This window comes from Silurus aristotelis (genome assembly GCF_946808225.1).
Source record: "Silurus aristotelis genome assembly, chromosome: 5".
Lineage (NCBI taxonomy): Eukaryota > Metazoa > Chordata > Actinopteri > Siluriformes > Siluridae > Silurus > Silurus aristotelis.
Genome location: NC_139578.1, coordinates 28,658,334 through 28,676,926, shown reverse-complemented (window position 1 = coordinate 28,676,926; position 18,593 = coordinate 28,658,334). Strand labels below are relative to the sequence as shown.

Below are 18,593 nucleotides of genomic sequence, written 5' to 3'. Positions count from 1 at the left end.
TTATATTTTTTATATGGGTGTTGTGGGTCTCAGCTGGTGGCATGTTATGTCTGATACCATTAAGGACCAATAGAACACTTTTGGCAACTGGACACTAATAGGGACTTTTAGGACATCATGTAGATTCCAATATGATTCCGCAATGATTTCTTGAGTTTGATGATAATTCAGGATGAAAGTGTACCACAGCATTTTGGTAATCGTTTTGGGTTGTGCTAATGGTTGTTCTATAAAATATAATGTGACATGTTTGATTAAAAAAGACTTGTGTTTTGGGTGTCGGCATGTCGGCATCATCAGCATGAGGAAAAAACAGCGCTGTTTTTATGCCGCTCCGACAGATGGCGCCGCTGAGCAGAACGGTTTACTCGCTGAGGCGACGAAGCAGAGTGTTTTGTGTAAATATGGCGGCGCATTGTAGCTCCATCATGCGTCTTCGGACTCTGTACAACCTTGGGAGAAAAACCTTGGATATCGGATGTAGAACCGGTCTGGAATGGAGCGGTACGAGCCTATACAGGACCCGAGCTGGAACTGCTCCCAGCCGCGGAGAAACTGCCCCTGACACCCACTCAGGTAGTGTTACAAGCCCGCATGACACCGGCTCCATACCTCCTCTCATACACCCCTAGTCCCAGATTACTTCCTATTGGAAATGTAGTGCACCCCTGCATGTAGAGTGATGTAAAAATCTAGTGGCAATGTTCTGCTTATTTTTAATAATTACCATGGGTGAACATGGGGTATTGTATGAGAAACTTTGCTCTGTGCTCTCTGTCTTTGTCTTATGTGCTGTTTAGTGCAACTTATAAAAAATGTGTTCGAATATCTAGAAAGTAAAGAATGTAGAGATGAGGGGAAACTTCTTTCATCCATGCTGTGTCTAACTTGTGTAGGTGGTAACAGTGATTATGGCATTGAATTTAGGATCCAAAGGTCGTGAGTTCAAATCCCAGCCAAACCAAGCTGCCATTCCTGGGCCCCTGAGCAAGGCCCTTATCACCATAGATGCTCAGTTGCCTGAATGAGATAAATGTAAAAAAAAACATGTTCTCACACCTCAGAAGCTGCATTTACCTGTTCCTCGAACAGGATGTTCAAATGTGAAATGCAAATGAGCTCTCATTTCAGGGCCTATGGTTTAAACTTGATGAAAATTGAAGGAGCCTATATTGCATACAGTATATAGCAAAAACACTGTTAGTTCCAGTACCATTTACCATTTTTACTCCAGTAAGTGTGGTTTCCATCCAGATGATGGACAGTGACTTATTTTTAAACCGTAATACCTCTGTTTATTATTTAATCTAAGTGCAGCTGTTGGCAACAACATTAATTGAAATGTATTTGTGAGTCTGCATCATTTTGTCTCTCTTGACGTGGGACTACTTTCTCTCAAGGATGAACACACAAAACAATGGGTTTTCTGTTGTTGTTGTTTTTTTATTACTCCTAATTTCCCAAATCCACGATGTCTTGTCTGTGGTGGAAGATTAAAGAGAAATTAAAAATTTTCTACTATATATTTATTATAGTGTTTAAAGTCATGTGCATTTGCGAGATGATTCGTCACCTAAAGCTCGATTGTGTTTGTTCAACAGATCAACCTGATTTCCTCATGGATTTTCCTGAGCCAAAAAATCTCCTACATTCAGTTCTGTCTAGATCCCTGAGACAGTCGAATATCTCTCGCTATATCCAGTATAAATGCACAGATGGAGATATTAAGGTAGATACAGAGTAAACCCCTACAACTCTACTCATTCATTCAAATCTATAATTAATGTCTCTTAATATTATAAATAGAACCTTTCATGAGATTTCCTTTGATGTTGTGTTAGAGGGCAACAGTTACACTGTTGTGGCCTGAAAGGATCGAAGTAGAGGGATTTGGAGCACGGAAGCAGGAGGCGGAGCGACGCGCAGCAGCAGCTGCCTGCCATAGGCTGAGAGTGAGTTGAGGCCCCGCCCCTTTTATTCTGGAAAAAAGTATGCATAAAACTAAATGCTAAAAAAAGCATTGCACTTAGTAAGTTTTGGAATTAAAGATAAAGCTTTCCTAACATGTTTATTGAAAGAATTTACCATTTATATTTGATAAGCAGTGCAATTAAATACATTGAGAATCAATAAATCCTTTGGGAAAATCCTAATTTTTTAGAAGTGTAAAAAGTAGCATTAAAAAAAGTAAATGTTTAAACTTCAGGCATTTCTTTAGGATTCTTTGACTGATTGCTAAATACAGGTGCTTTGTGTGAACAGGAACTGGGAGTTCTGGGTCCAAGAAACCAGGTTCCCACACAGAGATCATTGCAGGAAAATGGATGGCGCTCATCTCTCAGGGAGGACATAGACAAAGACCCAAATGAGCGTAAAGGCAACGAGCTACGAAGAACCACAAGCAACAGGATGAGAAGGGCTGCAGAAAGCCTGGAGTACGCTGTTTATATGCTTAAACCACAACTTTGGGCTTTTATTTTATTTATTTATTTATTATTATTATTATTTTTTTTAAAGATAAGCCTTCATTCGTCCCACAGTGGGGACATTTTTTTGTTACAGCAGCAAAGAAAAAGAAATGTGCAAATCTATAAAATAATGGAGACATAATACAGTATAAAGTAATACACACAACACAATGTATAAATACAAAAAACGAAAAAAAAGAGTAAGTAGTTACGCTGTCAGACATATTGCACACAGGTAATATTGCACGATTTTAAATTATTGGTATTAATTATAACTTTGTTATTGGTATTATTGCAGTGAAACAGTGTGTATTATGGTGACTGGTTCACTAGGAGATCATCCTACTGATCATACTACTATTCAGTTACCCTCATTACTATTATTATTTTATCTTATTGTTTATCGTTATATGAGCCCATTATTATTGCCCCATAATCTTACTAATTCATATAATTTATTTCTTATGTGTAAAACGGGTGACCATAAAGTTGTCCCAATTTAAGAATCTTAAAAATGATAGGCTTGTATATGCTTTTATTATTAAACTTAAAGGAAAATCTTGTGTGAATTTTAGAATCGTTCATTTATTTTTTTATTTTTTTTACGATATTCGAGAAGTCAAATATTTATTGAATTTTTTTTAGCAAAAAACATCCGTTTGTTTATTAATTACAATTTTTTATTTATTTTATATGTAATATTTTTTTTTAAGTCACCAAATAATTTTTTACATTTAGCCCAAGATTTGTTTTGAGCTCTCCTGTGCTTGTTTTAAGTATATTTATTGTATATTGGGTGCAGAGCGGTAAAAGAGGATCCGAAAGTCTCAGAGGCACTGTCCATCTTCTCAAAACCGAAGGCTCTTCTGGTCAGGGTTATTCAAGTGGCCACAACATCTGGTAGTGTCAACGTAAGTTACCGGAGCATGCTGGTTATTATTAATATTTGGGAACTGAACAGACGTATGGGAATGTGCTGCTGTTGTAAAATAATCACCGTCTGGGACGGTCCTGCATGCAGCTGTAATAAAGGGGATTGGTTTTCCATAATCAATCCTTCAGACAACTTCACATTAAGAATTCAATGACTCACTTAAACGAATGTAATTAATATAGGTATGATGTCATAGTTAATTATTTAAAAACATTTTAATTAGCATTTCTTTGGGAATCTAAGTTCATGGCGGGTAAATAAATTTGAGGTCAGATCACATGGTTTTATACATTTCCTGTCCCTGCTCTCTTCTTTTATTTACATTTTTTGTTGTGTTCCACAGGAACTGCTGCACTACAGGACAGTTGGAGGGAAGGTGAAGGAGTGTGAACTCACACTGCGTTGGCCCGAGGAGATGAAATTTATTGCCCACGGCCGCCGCAGACTGGAGGCTGAAACGAGAGCAGCAGCACTTGCCTGCCTTAGACTTAAGGTGTTTAGAATTGTGTTTGTCAGATAATTTGTGAAAGAAATATACAAGTATTTTTAAGCTTGTTTTGACTATGCAGCCGACTAGGGGGCAGCATTGTACCGTTTTTTTTTATTTTTTTTATTATTTTTATTTTTATTTCAACCGCTCATTTGCAGGATCGCATCAATTATTAGATCATGTCACGGTGAATGAACCTGGTCGTGACTCGGAGCACTCAGAAAGGAGGGGTGGGGGTGGGTGATGTTGGGTCATGGTGTGGCTCACCAAAGGGTGTTATTCAAGCTAGAACCAGCTAGCACCAACATACAGTTCACCATCAGTTCAACGACAAACAGAACATTTTGAGACGAATAAATGATAAAGAATCTCTTGACTAACTTGCCACGGCACCTGAGAAATTATAAGACATTATAGTCATAATAATTCCTAGTACTTTTGATGCTTAAGTACATTTAAGGGCAAATACTTTTATACTTTCACTGAAAGTTTAAAGGGACATTTTTACTGGAGTAACATTTTGCCTAGTGTATCTCTACTTTAACTCAAGTACATAGTTTGTTTGCTTTGTTTACTTCTGTTTAGTGCACCACATGCCAGAGAATCAGTTCTGTGCACTGACAGGATGGGGCACCTTTAATGTCTCCGCCTGCGATATCTGTCCCCTTAGACATTGTGGGACACATAGACATTATTTAATTTATTGGAGGGAAATATTTTGGACCGAGCTACAGTTTAAAAGGCCAAGTTAAGAAATTAAAAAGTAATTCTGTGAAAGCATGATGTTCTTGTTATGCTTTTAGGAACTGGAGCTGCTGGATGAGCAGAATAATCCTCTCACGCATGCCAAGTACAACCAAGCGGAGGTGAGGGAGGCAGGAGAGCGAGAGAGGAGACCGTGTCTCATGGAGATCCCTGATGATCTGAAGTACAGGATTAGAGATTATTTAACGCAGGTCTGTAATGTTTATTTGTTTACAGTTGAGCAATGAGAGAGGCTTGTATAAAGAAACTGTAGGATGGGTGAATATAATTATCTGTTCATTTTTTTTTTTTTTTTTTTTTAAATAATACTTTTAAACGAATTATACTGAGTATGGGAAAGATAAGTAAATATAAAATGTAAAGGTTCAAAGAAATCTTTTGATGCTTGCCTTAAATTATTATTATTATTATTATTTATTTTTTTTTATTTTTTTTGGGGGCTCAGTCCTGTGTTTTGTTGGTGAAGCTTGTAATGTTTAAAAAGTACTGGTCCTCGCTTACAATAAGGCTGCCGAGCAACACCCCTTATTTCTTGATCAGTATATTATTGTTTAAATGAAAAGTTAAAATAATGGCAATTTAAATTTGAGTTCATTATGCAGCTTGACTAATTGGTTAACCTTAAATTGGAAAAGTTTATATGACATAAAAAAAAATTTTGTTATTAATTAGTATCCAGTGGAAGAGGAGCTGCAGAAACTGTGTAAAGAGCGAGCTGACCAGAGACAGTCTTCCTCTTTTAATGAGGACGATGAAGAAGATGGCACAAAGGATCCTGTGCTCAATGCAATCACTGGCAAGCCGTATCACCCCCTGAACCCTGAGGAGGCTCAGCTCCTGAGTGACAACATTCTGAGGCAGTGGGAGAGGGCGGGACCAGCTCGGGGGGCAGAGCTTCCTGTAGACTCTCATCGTGCATGTCTGGTGGAGGCAGTGGAGGCGTCGCGGGTGGTGGTGGTTGCTGGAGAGACGGGTTGCGGAAAGACGACACGGATCCCACGCTTTCTGTTGGAGGACCGAGTGAAAGGCGGAGCTGGGGCTCACTGCAACGTTTTGGTAACACAGCCGCGCAGGATCAGCGCGGTCTCAGTGGCTGAGCGTGTCGCCAATGAGATGGGCCCCATTCTTCGACCTTTCGTCGGCTACCAGGTATATTATAATTATACATCTTTTCAGGTGAGGTTTATTTTCAGTGTATGGTAGGGCTAATGAAAAATACTACAAAGTGTATTTTTTTTTAATCCTCTCTGAAGGTCCGTTTAGAATCTCGTCCCCCAGAGGCTAGCAGTGGCTCGCTTCTGTTCCTAACCGTTGGCGTCCTGCTGAGGAAGCTGCAGTCGAATCCGTTGCTGCGTGGCATTAGCCATGTGGTAGTAGACGAAGTGCATGAGCGAGACGTGAACACCGATGTGCTGCTGGCCCTGCTGCGTCGTGCCCTTACCCACAATCCTGAACTGCGTGTGGTCCTCATGAGTGCCAGCGGAGACACACAACGTCTTTCTTCCTACTTTGACGAGTGTCCAGTATTTCACATCCCCGGCTTCATGCACCCTGTGAAACAGAGGTACCTGGAGGAGGTGCTGAGGGAGATGGGTAGACCAACAAAGAAGGCAAACATCCAGGTGACTGAAAAGATGCTGCTATGAGCAATGGTCAGAAGGAAAGGAAAAATACTTAGACGGTTATATGGGTGAGAAAGAAGGGAAGTGAGAGATATACAGGAGGCAAAAGGGATGATAAGTCAAATATACAGGTGAGAAAAAAGAAATAGGTGAGACAAGAAAACATGACAATACAGAAACATGCACGAGAGAGAGATAATAGAGGAAATTGAGACAATTAGCCAGTCATTACATTATGATCTGTGAAGTGAATAACACTGATACTTCTTCATTATGGCACCTGTTAATGGGTGGGATATACAACATTTTGTCCTCAAAGTTGATGTTAGAAGCAGGATAAATGGGGCGAGTGTAAGCATTTAAGCGAGTTTGACAAATTGTGACGTCTAGACGTCTGGGTCAGAGCGGCTATATAACCGCAGCTCTTGTGGGATGTTTCTGGTCTGCAGTGGTCAGTATCCATCAAAAGTGCTCCAAGGAAGGAACAGTGGTGAGACTTATTGATGCACGTGAGGAGCGAAGGCTGTTCCTTGTGGTCCGATCCAACAGACGAGCTCCTGTAGCTCAAACTGCTGAAAAAGTTCATGCTGTTGATTCTCGACAGGTCAGAAATTTTTTGGCAGAAAAAGTGGACCAACACAATGTGTTTTTTTTTTTTTTTTTTTGTTTGTTTGTTTTTACTGTATAAGTAAGAAAATGCAGAGTAAGCCTGATGATATAACTTGAGATTAGATAAGTATGTGAGACAGATACACAGGTGAGAAAAATGAAGTTGAGAAAAGCAGGAGACGGATATACATAAACACTAACAGTGTATTTATTTATCTATTTATTTATTTATTTACGGTTTGTGTATTTTAAGAAGGACCCGGATGATCCAACAACTGATCTCGAGTTAGTGGCCGATGTGATTGATCACATTCACACTAATGGAAAGCCAGGTAAACTTAACCACCACACATATACCTTTTTATTTCATCTCTTAAACATCAGCTTAACCGTACAAACGTGATTTTAGCCTGATTCCTGTGGAACTTTGTGTCTTCTTTCTCTCTATATCTGGGCTGTCCAGGTGCAGTGTTGTGTTTTCTGCCTGGCTGGCAAGACATTACAGCTGTGCAACAGAAGCTGGAGGAGAAAAAGGCCTTCAAATTGGGCTCACAGCTCATTCTACCATGTATGTATTATAGTGGTTCATTACTTCAGTTCATCTGTTCCTTGTTTTTCTACCTCAGTTTAACACTGACTATTTCCTTCTAGATTAAATATACTCTGTCTTGTAGCAGCTTAATACTTTTCTAAACCCTAAAAATATACAGTCGAGTGCAAATTTTGCATTCCCACAATTTTAGGGGACGTAAATGGAGAACAACAATGAAAATACTAATACTAGTTTAAAGAATATAAGGTTTAATGAATGCATCTTTCAGGTAGTGATTGCATTCATTTTCTATGAATTAATGCACTCTCTGCATGTCTTTTAAAAAAAAAAAAAAAAATTTTCTATTTTTGTCCTTTCAGTGCACTCAAGCATGTCTGTGGCTGACCAGCAGGTTGTATTTAAACGTCCTCCAGAGGGCCGCCGCAAAATTGTCCTGGCAACTAACATCGCCGAGACGTCCATCACCATCGATGACATCGTGCACGTAGTGGACCTGGGCACTCAGAAAGAGCAGAGCTACGATCCAAGAACTAAGGTGAGACCAGGGAGAGTAAAGAGGAGAATCATGGCTTGCATGTTCATAACTCAAGCACAGTAATTAAATTGGTATTTGTATTTGAAAGATGGAAAGAGAGTGAATGATTGTACAATGCAGATTGGTTCGAAATAATCCTGAAATTCTCTCTGCACAGGTCTCATGTTTAGATACGGTCTGGATTTCTCGCTCAAACGTCATCCAGCGACGAGGGAGGGCGGGCCGATGCCAACCTGGCCACGCCTATCATTTGTTTCCTCAAAAAAACCTAGACGCCATGTCCTTGTTTCCCATCCCAGAGATTCTCCGCACCCCCCTGGAGAGCCTGGTGGTTCAAGCTAAGATTCACAGTCCTCAGAGTAAAGTAAGCGCTGTGGGCTGTACCAAAAACCTCTGGAAAGAGGGGTTGTTTGATTTAAATGTACTTTATTTGTACCATTTATTTATTTTTAATTATGTTGAAATATAGGCTGTAGATTTCCTGTCCCAAGTGTTGGATTCTCCAGAGCAAGGAGCAGTGAGGGAAGCCGTGAGGACGCTGCAAGATATCGGTGAGGTCGCACATTTGTGATACGACACTCCAAATATGGACCATGTTTAAGTTTGAGTCCTCTACAAGTTTCTCTCCTGCTTTCTCTAAAGGCGTGTTGGACAGCTCGGAGTGTCTGACTCCGCTGGGGAAGCGTGTGGCATGTATGTCATGTGACCCCCGCCTGGGGAAGCTCCTAGTTCTTTCCACTGTTTTCCGCTGTGTTCTGCCTATGCTGTCTGTGGCGGCCTGTCTGACCCGAGACCCATTCCACAACAGTCTTCAAAACCGCACCGCAATCAACAAGGTCACACACACACACACACACACACCCATGAATGTTCCGTTTGGGTTAATGTGATCTCACACTTTTGAATGGTTTTATTGGAATCAAATTGCAAGTTCGGCTTTGTTTCTGTGCTGAACCTTACAAACATTTAAAAGAGTTATATAATAATATTGACCTCAACAATATACTTATAAAAATTGACTTCAGTCTGTTATTTATAATTCTGTCTTTCTGTCCCAGCAGGCTAAAGAGGCTCTGAGTGGCTCCAGCTGCAGTGATTACCTAGTGTTCAGTAAAGCAGTACAGATTTATAAAGAGCTGCACGACAGACGCGACCGGCAGGAATATTTGGACTCGCACAGTCTTTCTGCGGCCAGTCTACGTTTTATACATGGCAAGTCAAGTCGCTTGCATTCAGCACATCACTTGGTACTATAGGGTACAGGTTTCAGTGTTGCTCCTGAAAAACCACAGTCACATTTTAGGAACGTCCCTGCTCCCTACACACCTGGTTAAAATAATTAGTAGCTGCTTTAACAATCTTACAATAACCAAAGGGTTTATTAGGATCAGGGCTTAGACACCTGTAGATTCCCCCACCCCCCCAAACATATGCATGCACATGTACTTCAGTGAATTTGACTGTGTGTCATTAGTTATGCTAATTATTTTAGGTACAAGATGCCATTTTAGGACTTTGTGGTTAACATTGTGATTTATATTTTGCATTTCTATAAATAATCATGTGATTTTAATACTATAGTGTGTGTGTGTGTGTGTGTGTGTGTGTGTGTCTGTGTCCCCTTGCTCAGGTTTAACTCAGCAGTTCAGTGAGAATCTGGCCGAGGCGGTGCTGGTCACACACTCTGCAGAGTGTCTCCGCCCTTCTTCACTGCTCAATCAGCACAGAAACCAGGAGGAACTTCTAAAAGCTGTGCTGCTGGCTGGGTTTTACCCCAACCTCATCCAGGTATCTAAACACACACACACACACACACACACCAGTTGTAGCACAATTAAATAACTGAAATTCTTCAATTGTCAGATATTGTTGGTCTTTTAGACAATTTATTTATAAAGGCACATACACAGTATGATGTGGTGAGCAAAAGTGGTTGAAGGAAAGCCTTCTAGGATTCATGCAGTGATTGTTTTGATCGTGTGAATAATTTTGAATATTAACACACCAAGTAATTGAAGTACAGTTTAAAAAAACATCAGGCTGTCAGATGCCATTATCAGAGAGAAAAGGAAATGTTTTAGCCTCATAATAAACTTTAAGTCTCTCAGAGGGGGGCATCACCACAGTGTGCTTAAATTACACTAAAGCTTCTGTATTCAGTATCCAGGCCTTGTCATGCTCATCATTTTCAGGTGAGGAGAGGCGTTGTAAGCAAAGGAGGCAGGTTTCGTCCCAACGACCTGTGTTACCGCACTCGCAGTGGATCTGTGTTACTTCACCGCTCCTCCATCAACCGGTAACCAATCTGCACCCTGCAACAACACTATACATATTAGATGGTTAGATTTGAGCCAAACAGTTATTTAAAAACACGTGAAGGCTGTGAGATTTAAAATAAAAAATATCATTAAGAAGTGTGTGGTATTTTATTTAATTTATTTTATTTTTCTTTTTTTTATTCAGGACTGAGCGAAAGCTTCCCAGTCGCTGGCTCACGTTTTTCTCTGCAGTTAAATCGAACGGCTGCGTCTTCATTAGAGACTCTTCTGCAGTCCATCCTTTGGCCCTTCTCCTCCTCACTGACTGTAACCTGATCGAGCGTGGTAAAACACACACACACACACAAGACAAAGAGAGATGCACATTCACACAGAGAGTAAGCTATACAGGCACACATAGAGAACTGAGAGAAAGAGATTTACACTGAGTGTGAGATACACAAGCAGAGAGACGTGTACAGAGCGTAAAAGAGAAAGGTGCATAGACACTGAGAACAAGAGAGACATGCACAGAGAAAGTGCAAGATGACTATTTGTTCTCTGTTTGGATCTTTTTCCTTTGCTTCGGGAATACACCGCTCGTTTTGAATTCGCATTCTTTGCCTGAGATGATCAATCAAAACACAAAGTGGGAACGAGAAAAGACACACAGAGAGTCGAGTTCGACACCTGCGCAGACCTGTTTTAATACCTTCTCTCTCTCTCTCTCTCTTGTTCGCAGCGTATGGTGATCGGGTCGAGGTCATCATGCCGGGCCGTTCTCTCATACAGTGGGAACTGTCTGCTCAGAGCTGGGAGCTGCTGTGGCCCTTGCGCACATCTCTACAGGTTATGCTACAGCGTAACCTCCAACCTTTAACCTCTGACTGTAGTGTGAAAGAGAACAGAATTCAGGACGGCCAGCTCATCTCTTTATTAGTGGACCTTCTGAACAGCACAGAGCCGGATGCTAACAATGCAGACTGCAGTGATGTGGAATGATGACACGTTTTATAGCTAAATTATAGAAAACTTGCACTTTGTCCCATCATTCTGTCTCGTGTGAATTAAAAAATCATATATTCAGTGGGTGTTGGATATTCATACATTCTACACATGGCTACACTGATGACATGCATAAAATAAATTGTTCATAACTGTGAAGCACTGCAGAGACAGTGGCATTTAAATGTCCAAGATAGATAATTGTGACATCCATTTAATCAAAAAGCATAACAGGTGATATAACAGTGTATGAGTTTTCATCTATATGCAAAATAAAATGCACACTATTCTTTATTTTCTGAATCTATGTTAAGAAAACTTAAAACTATTTGCACTGGGATTATCCGAGTATTAGCTTTTTATTTATTGTTGGCCGACACGTGTTGGCTGTGTGAAATGTTTTTTTTTTTGTCTGTTTGTGTTTTCATATCTTTATGTACTTGCCACTGAACTGAGGATTTTTTTTAATGTATTTATTTTATTCCAGTTCTTCCTGAGCTCATTACCATATCAAGTGTCAATCAAAAAATTATATTTATTACATGTATTTGATCATAATTAATGCTAAAATATAAGTGTTAAACAGTAAAACATAATGGTGTTGCATTTTCTTAACAAGAGTTGAGTGGATTTATTGCAGACCTGGCAACATGGTAATTTGCGTTCCAGAAAGTCGCCAGAAGCAACAGGGCTCTGAATTGACACAAATATTAAATATGGAATCAAATATTGAAATTTTGTTACCATCCCTAAATACAGATCCAGAGAGTTTTCAGTGGAAACACTTTAATAAGATGAACATTATGTTTTATATTTCTTTAATGGTTTATGAAAATGTGGCTGTTCAGGGAAACACACTGATGAAGCGAAGATGGAATTTTTTCAGTCTCTTCAGAACGTTGGTCATGGTCTTCTCTGGAGTCGCCAGGCAAATACTTTAGGAAAAAAAGTACATGGATGAGTACTAACAAAAATACCGACCACAGCTTATCACAGATTGGTTCACTATTGGGAATCTAAACAAAATAGAGCCTGTTTGCTTAAATTTCTTCAGATGATATTAAAAATGCATATATATATATATATATATATATATATATATATATATATATATATATATATATATATATATATGTATATGTATGTGCACACACACAAACACTATTGTTTGTGTGAAACAGACCTTTCCAACTATACACTGGTGATCAAAATTAGAGAACAATCTATAAACAATTGAACAATTCTGAAATAATGTCATCTTCACTGCTCAACAGTGGAAGGAGTTTTTGTCCTGTCTATACCATGCTACCAGAACACATTTTCCACAAAATAACTAAGGCATTTAAAAAAAAAAAAACATTATTTTGCAGAAAACACACTGATCAAAATTAGAGAACACTTTCAGATACCTCCCAGTTATTGGTGTTAATCTGGCTCCTGGTGCTAATTTCCTTAATTATCTGTCAACCCCCTATTTAACTGTCCAGTTTCACTGACTCTGCAAGATGGTGGGCCGTTCTAAAGTGACTAAAAGCCTCCGGCAGCAGGTTGTCTAGATGAAGGCCAGAGGGATGACCCTATCAGCCATAGCAAGAATCTATGATTTCAAGAATATTGAATCTTTACATCACAAACTCATTCAAGTCTGCCAAGAAGGCTGGTCGTCTATGGAAGACAAATACAAGAGAGGACAGGATACTGTGGAGGATCTCAATGGGCAATCGTTTCCACACTGCAGCTGGAATTGCTCACCAGTTCAGCGGTAAGGTAAGATCTGTCTCGTCATACAGTGTCTCGATGTTTAAGAGCATTTGGACTGAAAGCCACTCTGCAGTGACCAAACCTCTCATTAGCAGAAAGAATCAAAAGGCTAGACTAAGCTTTGATGAGGAGCATCATCAAATTTGATTGATGTGTGGACAGACGAGAACTAGTCCAAAGTTCACTTCAGTGATGAAAGCAAGTTTAATTTATTTGGGTCCGATGGGAAACATTATGTTCAGCGACAAACTGGAGAAAGACTGAACCCAATGTGTGTAAAGAAGTCAGTGAAAAGTGGAGGAGGAAGTGTCATGGTTTGGGGCATGTTTTCTGCTGCAGGAGTTGGGCCTCTTATACAGCTACATGGCGGAGTGAATGCAAATGTTTATCAGAACCTTCTTCAACAACATATGGTTCCCTCCCTGCATTCATCACCCAATCAGCCCGCAGTGTTCATGCAGGACAACGCTCCATGTCACACAGTAAAACGGGTAAAGCAGTTCCTTGAAACTGAAAACATTGAAATAATGATAGGCCTGCCCAGAGTCCTGACCTCAACACAATAGAGAACCTGCGGAAAATCCTTGACGACAAATTTATGGACAAGAAACCCACTACAGTCACCGAACTGTGGAGGAGACTGGAAGAAGAGTGGACCAAAATCACACCAGAGCAGTGTAAGAGACTAGTGCTGTCCTGTGGCTGCAGATGTGCTGAAGTCATTCAGAGCAGAGGCCTGTACACTTCCTACTAATTGCTGACTGTTGTAACCTTTGAAAAATTTTGTTGTAATCTTTTTTCCATGCTACAGTCATTGTTGTTCTCTAATTTTGATCAGTGTGTTTTCTGCAAAATAATGTATTTTTTGGAAATGCCTTAGTTATTTTGTGGAAAAGGTGTTCTGGTAGCATGGTATAGACAGGACAAAAACTCCTTCAACTGTTGAGCAGTGAAGATGACATTATTTCAGAATTGTTCAATTGTTTATACATTGTTCTCTAATTTTGATCGCCAGTGTATGTGATTCATCCCTAAACTGCTACCACAATATTGGAGGCAAACAATTGTATAAGATCTCTTAGGATGTTGTAATTGATTTTCAATGCACTAAAACTAGTAAACCCAAACTTGTTCAAGCGTGACAATGCCCCTGTACACAAAACCAGCTTCATGAAGATATTTACATGGAGTGTTGGAGTGGAAGATCTTAAATGGGATTTTATAGAGCTCTGACCTTAAACCTATCGGACACATTTGGAATAAAATAGAACGCTGACTGCACCCCAGGCCTCCTCACCCTACTTCAGTGCCTGACTTGTGGCTCAATGAGCACAAATCTCCATAACTTCTCCCCAAATCTAGCAGAACATCCACTCGACTGTAGGTTTATTATAACAGCAAATAGAGACTAGATGTGGAATGGGACATTTAAAAAAGAACAATACAAATCTTTAGAAACTTTTGTCCATATTTAATTGATTTATTTCCACCTGATGTGATATGTTCCCTCTTTTTGTCCGTGTACACAACCAGCTTCCACGCACAAGCCTTCATCCTCCAGCAGATACAAACAATACAGCAAGTCTGGCTCCAGCTGCTTCTCCTGTACGTGTAAATACTGCAGATCATATCCTAATTGTGTAACAGCATAACAGTCAGACGCAGATGACTTTATACACTTCACTTCAAATCTAAGGTGTCTGGTGTCACACATATAACCGAATGTCATCATTCTAATTTTCTGAAGCTCATGGAAAGAAGAAAAGTAAGTTTTCTAAATCAGGTCACTTACAGCCCTACAAACTATTCAGAATTAAATAGTAATTAGTAAATTCTTTAGCCATTAGTGCAGATACTAGTTAGGCACTTTTCTATATTTGATCATTTTGTTATAAATCTTTCATCTGGCCTGTTTCTTTCAACCTTCTGTTATTTAAATAATACACGAGATTTTAAAAAGAAAGTTTTCCTGTAAATTATTGAATGAGAGACTCTGGTGGCACAAGAAGGCAAGTTATAAATTAAATTAGAGCAAGTTTTAGCAAAATATAGATCATCGGTGTCCTCAGTTATGTGTAATTAGTGTTGCTAGAAATCTTTTACCTTGGCATGTTTTATTGCAGATGGGGGCAAATGCAAACGTGGGAAGGCAAAGATTCCACCATTTACTGGCTGGCAGCTTATTCCAGGTAGGCCATTGAGAACCTCCACAATCTTCTGGGCGTTATTTCTTATTGTGCTCTTAATTGATTGAACCTCCTGGAAAGTACAGTTTAAAATAAGAACAATTTATTTTTAAAAGTTTGAAAGAAAATTCTAGTAAAAAACGATTGATTACGTTTTAATATAACACACTTGAGCGTAGAGTTCATACGAAGGCTGTGTGGGTTGTGGAGGATCAACCATCAAATCCACACCAATCTGCCCCATCAATGATCCGCACGAAGTCGTGTTGAAGAACTTGTGGACGTACGGAATCACTAAAGGGTCAAGGTTCATCAACTCCAAATAGCCTCCACGCAGACCACACCTGACCACATAAGAAGATCAGTTGTCAGATTTATTTATTTATTTTATTATTATAAAGCCTAATTCTGAGCTCAAACATTCAGATGTTGAAAAATGTAAGTACATTTTTTAGATAAATTTTAAGTTCAAAGGTGAATTGGATACAATTCAGTAATATATCAATAGATCATTTATTTATTTTATTTTAGGTTCAATTCCTTTAATATAACTGATTAATTTGTGATTAGTTCGAACTCTGACAGCTCCACAGGTTTAATGCATATTAATGGACTCTATATAACATATAATTTCTATAGTAAGTCATTCAAAGTAACTAATAATAATAATAATAATAATGATAATAATAATAATAATAATAATAATAATAATAATAATAATAATGATAATAATAATAATAATAATAATAATAATGATAATAATGATAATAATAATGAAAGATCTACATATTTTTGCTTAGTGTTATTTGAAAAAAGTAATTGTATTTTAATTTCTTATAACACACCGAATATATTATAATTCCTTATATTATAAACTTCCTAAAGTTTATACATTTAGACCTTTATTTATATATGTATGTATATATATATATATATATATATATATATATATATATATATATATATATATATATATATATATATATATATATATATATATACCGTATATAAATTATTATTATAATTTTTTTATTTACTAATTAATTTTTTTGTTTATATGTTTATGTTTTTTGTAAGTAGAAGATGCATGGCTGGTACATTTTTGTAGTAGAGTATTTTAAATGTAAAATACAATTGTTTTGTCAAAAACCCTGTAACTATGGAGTTTATGTTATTTGTAAGATAATATAAATGATATAGTTGCAAAAAAAAAAAAAAAAAAAGGGTCTATAAAAAAGAAATTTTTTTTTTTTTTTTTTATGTACATGTTTATGGACGTATCATCATAAACACCCCTTTAGAGCTTGTTCCCCAAACTGTTTTCCCAAATTTGAAAGAACCCTCGTATACATAGGGTTTTGTATGCTGTAGAATTAAGCTCTTCACTGGAACTAAAAGGTTTAAACATGTTTCAGCATGACAATGTCCTTGTGCACAAAACCAGCTCCATGAAGACACTGTGTGTTAAGGTTGAGGTTAAAGCTCTTACTGAACCCCAGTCCTCCTCATCCTACATCAGAGGCTGACCTAATGTCTGTGTAGCTGAATAAACACTAATCCCTAGAGCCATGCTTTAAATCTAAACATGAGATATACAGTGGGTACGGAAAGTATTCAGACCCCCTTAAATTTTTCACTCTTTGTTATATTGCAGCCATTTGCTAAAATCATTTAAGTTCATTCTTCTTCCTCATGAATGTACACACAGCTCCCCATATTGACAGAAAAACACAGAATTGTTGACATTGTTGCAGATTTATTAAAAAAGAAAAACTGAAATATCACATGGTAATTATTCTAAGTATTCAGACCCTTTGCTGTGACACTCATATATTTAACTCAGGTGCTTTCCATTTCTTCTGATCATCCTTGAGATGGTTCTACACCTTCATTTGAGTCCAGCTGTGTTTGATTATACTGATTGGACTTGATTAGGAAAGCCACACACCTGTCTATATAGGACCTTCCAAATCACAATGCATGTCAGAGCAAATGAGAATCATGAGGTCAAAGGAACTGCCTGAAGAGCTCAGAGACAGAATTGTGGCAAGGCACAGATCTGGCCAAGGTTACAAAAAGATTTCTGCTGCACTTAAGGTTCCTAAGAGCACAGTGGCCTCCATAATCCTTAAATGGAAGACGTTTGGGACGACCAGAACCCTTCCTAGAGCTGGCCGTCTGGCCAAACTGAGCTATCGGGGGGAGAAGAGCCTTGGTGAGAGAGGTAAAAAAGAACCCAAAGATCACTGTGGCTGAGCTCCAGAGATGCAGTCAGGAGATGGGAGAAAGTTGTAGAAAGTCAACCATCACTGCAGCCCTCCACCAGTCGGGGCTTTATGGCAGAGTGGCCGGACGGAAGCCTCTCTTCAGTGTAAGACACATGAAAGCCCGCATGGAGTTTGCTAAAAAACACCTGAAGGACTCCAAGATGGTGAGAAATAAGATTCTCTGGTCTGATGAGACCAAAATAGAACTTTTTGGCCTTAATTCTAAGCGGTATGTGTGGAGAAAACCAGGCACTGCTCATCACCTGTCCAATACAGTCCCAACAGTGAAGCATGGTGGTGGCAGCATCATGCTGTGGGGGTGTTTTTCAGCTGCAGGGACAGGACGACTGGTTGCAATCGAGGGAAAGATGAATGCGGCCAAGTACAGGGATATCCTGGACAAAAACCTTCTCCAGAGTGCTCTGGACCTCAGACTGGGCCGAAGGTTTACCTTTCAACAAGACAATGACCCTAAGCACACAGCTAAAATAACGAAGGAGTGGCTTCACAACAACTCCGTGACTGTTCTTGAATGGCCCAGCCAGAGCCCTGACTTAAACCCAATTGAGCATCTCTGGAGAGACCTAAAAATGGCTGTCCACCAACGTTTACCATCCAACCTGACAGAACTGGAGAGGATCTGCAAGGAGGAATGGCAGAGGATCCCCAAATCCAGGTGTGAAAGACTTGTTGCATCTTTCCCAAAAAGACTTCTGGCTGTATTAGATCAAAAGGGGGCTTCTACTAAATACTGAGCAAAGGGTCTGAATACTTAGGACCATGTGATATTTCAGGTTTTTTTTTTTTTTATAAATCTGCAACAATGTCAACAATTCTGTGTTTTTCTGTCAGTATGGGGTGCTGTGTGTACATTCATGAGGAAGAAGAATGAACCTAAATGATTTTAGCAAATGGCTGCAATATAACAAAGAGTGAAACATTTAAGGGGGTCTGAATACTTTCCGTACCCACTGTACATTTTTTTAGCATTGTAGTGTATATAAATATATATACTTACTCTCCCATGACACTCTTGGAGATGGAATTAAAGGAGGCTAGCTCTACGGTGCTGGAGTACAGGAGTCCCATTTCAGACAGCACTCTTCTGTAGGAATAAAACTCACTTCCTTTCCCATACAC

General features: G+C 38.9%; 2 protein-coding genes across 5 annotated transcripts in view; one reads left to right on the top strand and one right to left on the bottom strand.

Annotated features, from left to right (window-relative positions):
• Positions 1 to 357: 357 nt before the first annotated feature.
• dhx30 (DEAH (Asp-Glu-Ala-His) box helicase 30) lies at positions 358 to 11,830 on the top strand. Of its 2 annotated transcripts, none has more exons than XM_083542621.1 (20): positions 358 to 576; positions 1,602 to 1,729; positions 1,842 to 1,952; positions 2,263 to 2,435; positions 3,271 to 3,379; positions 3,746 to 3,895; positions 4,696 to 4,848; positions 5,330 to 5,806; positions 5,911 to 6,279; positions 7,145 to 7,220; positions 7,352 to 7,456; positions 7,801 to 7,976; positions 8,134 to 8,340; positions 8,446 to 8,527; positions 8,619 to 8,812; positions 9,038 to 9,188; positions 9,607 to 9,764; positions 10,169 to 10,272; positions 10,440 to 10,579; positions 10,977 to 11,830. In XM_083542621.1, exons 1-20 carry the CDS (start codon positions 405 to 407, stop codon positions 11,234 to 11,236), a joined length of 3,495 nt encoding a protein of 1,164 aa, XP_083398747.1. In that variant the 5' UTR covers positions 358 to 404; the 3' UTR covers positions 11,237 to 11,830. The 2 variants fall into 2 exon arrangements, with proteins under 2 accessions (XP_083398747.1, XP_083398746.1); XM_083542620.1 differs by having other exon boundaries at positions 7,142 to 7,220.
• LOC310726839 (alanine aminotransferase 2) overlaps positions 11,698 to 18,593 on the bottom strand; it is an 11,686-nt gene continuing 4,790 nt past the window's right edge. For 2 of the 3 annotated variants that reach the window (XM_083542825.1, XM_083542824.1), the window contains 5 exons: positions 18,472 to 18,593; positions 15,356 to 15,530; positions 15,104 to 15,259; positions 14,491 to 14,618; positions 11,755 to 12,174 (listed from right to left, as the gene is read on the bottom strand). The exon at positions 18,472 to 18,593 is cut by the window's right edge and continues 15 nt beyond it. In XM_083542825.1, the coding sequence (XP_083398951.1) occupies positions 12,084 to 12,174; positions 14,491 to 14,618; positions 15,104 to 15,259; positions 15,356 to 15,530; positions 18,472 to 18,593 (672 nt within the window). In that variant the 3' untranslated portion in view covers positions 11,755 to 12,083. Of the gene's footprint in view, positions 12,175 to 14,490; positions 14,619 to 15,103; positions 15,260 to 15,355; positions 15,531 to 18,471 lie in introns of all 3 variants that reach the window. The other variant, XM_083542826.1, reaches the window with a different exon arrangement.

Coding starts and splice junctions, on each gene's coding strand:
- dhx30 (XM_083542620.1), top strand. CDS start 405: ATGGCGGCGCATTGTAGCTCCATCATGCGTCTTCGGACTCTGTACAAC. Junction 3,896..4,695: donor TTGCCTGCCTTAGACTTAAG/GTGTTTAGAATT, acceptor TTATGCTTTTAG/GAACTGGAGCTGCTGGATGA. Junction 8,341..8,445: donor TTCACAGTCCTCAGAGTAAA/GTAAGCGCTGTG, acceptor GTTGAAATATAG/GCTGTAGATTTCCTGTCCCA.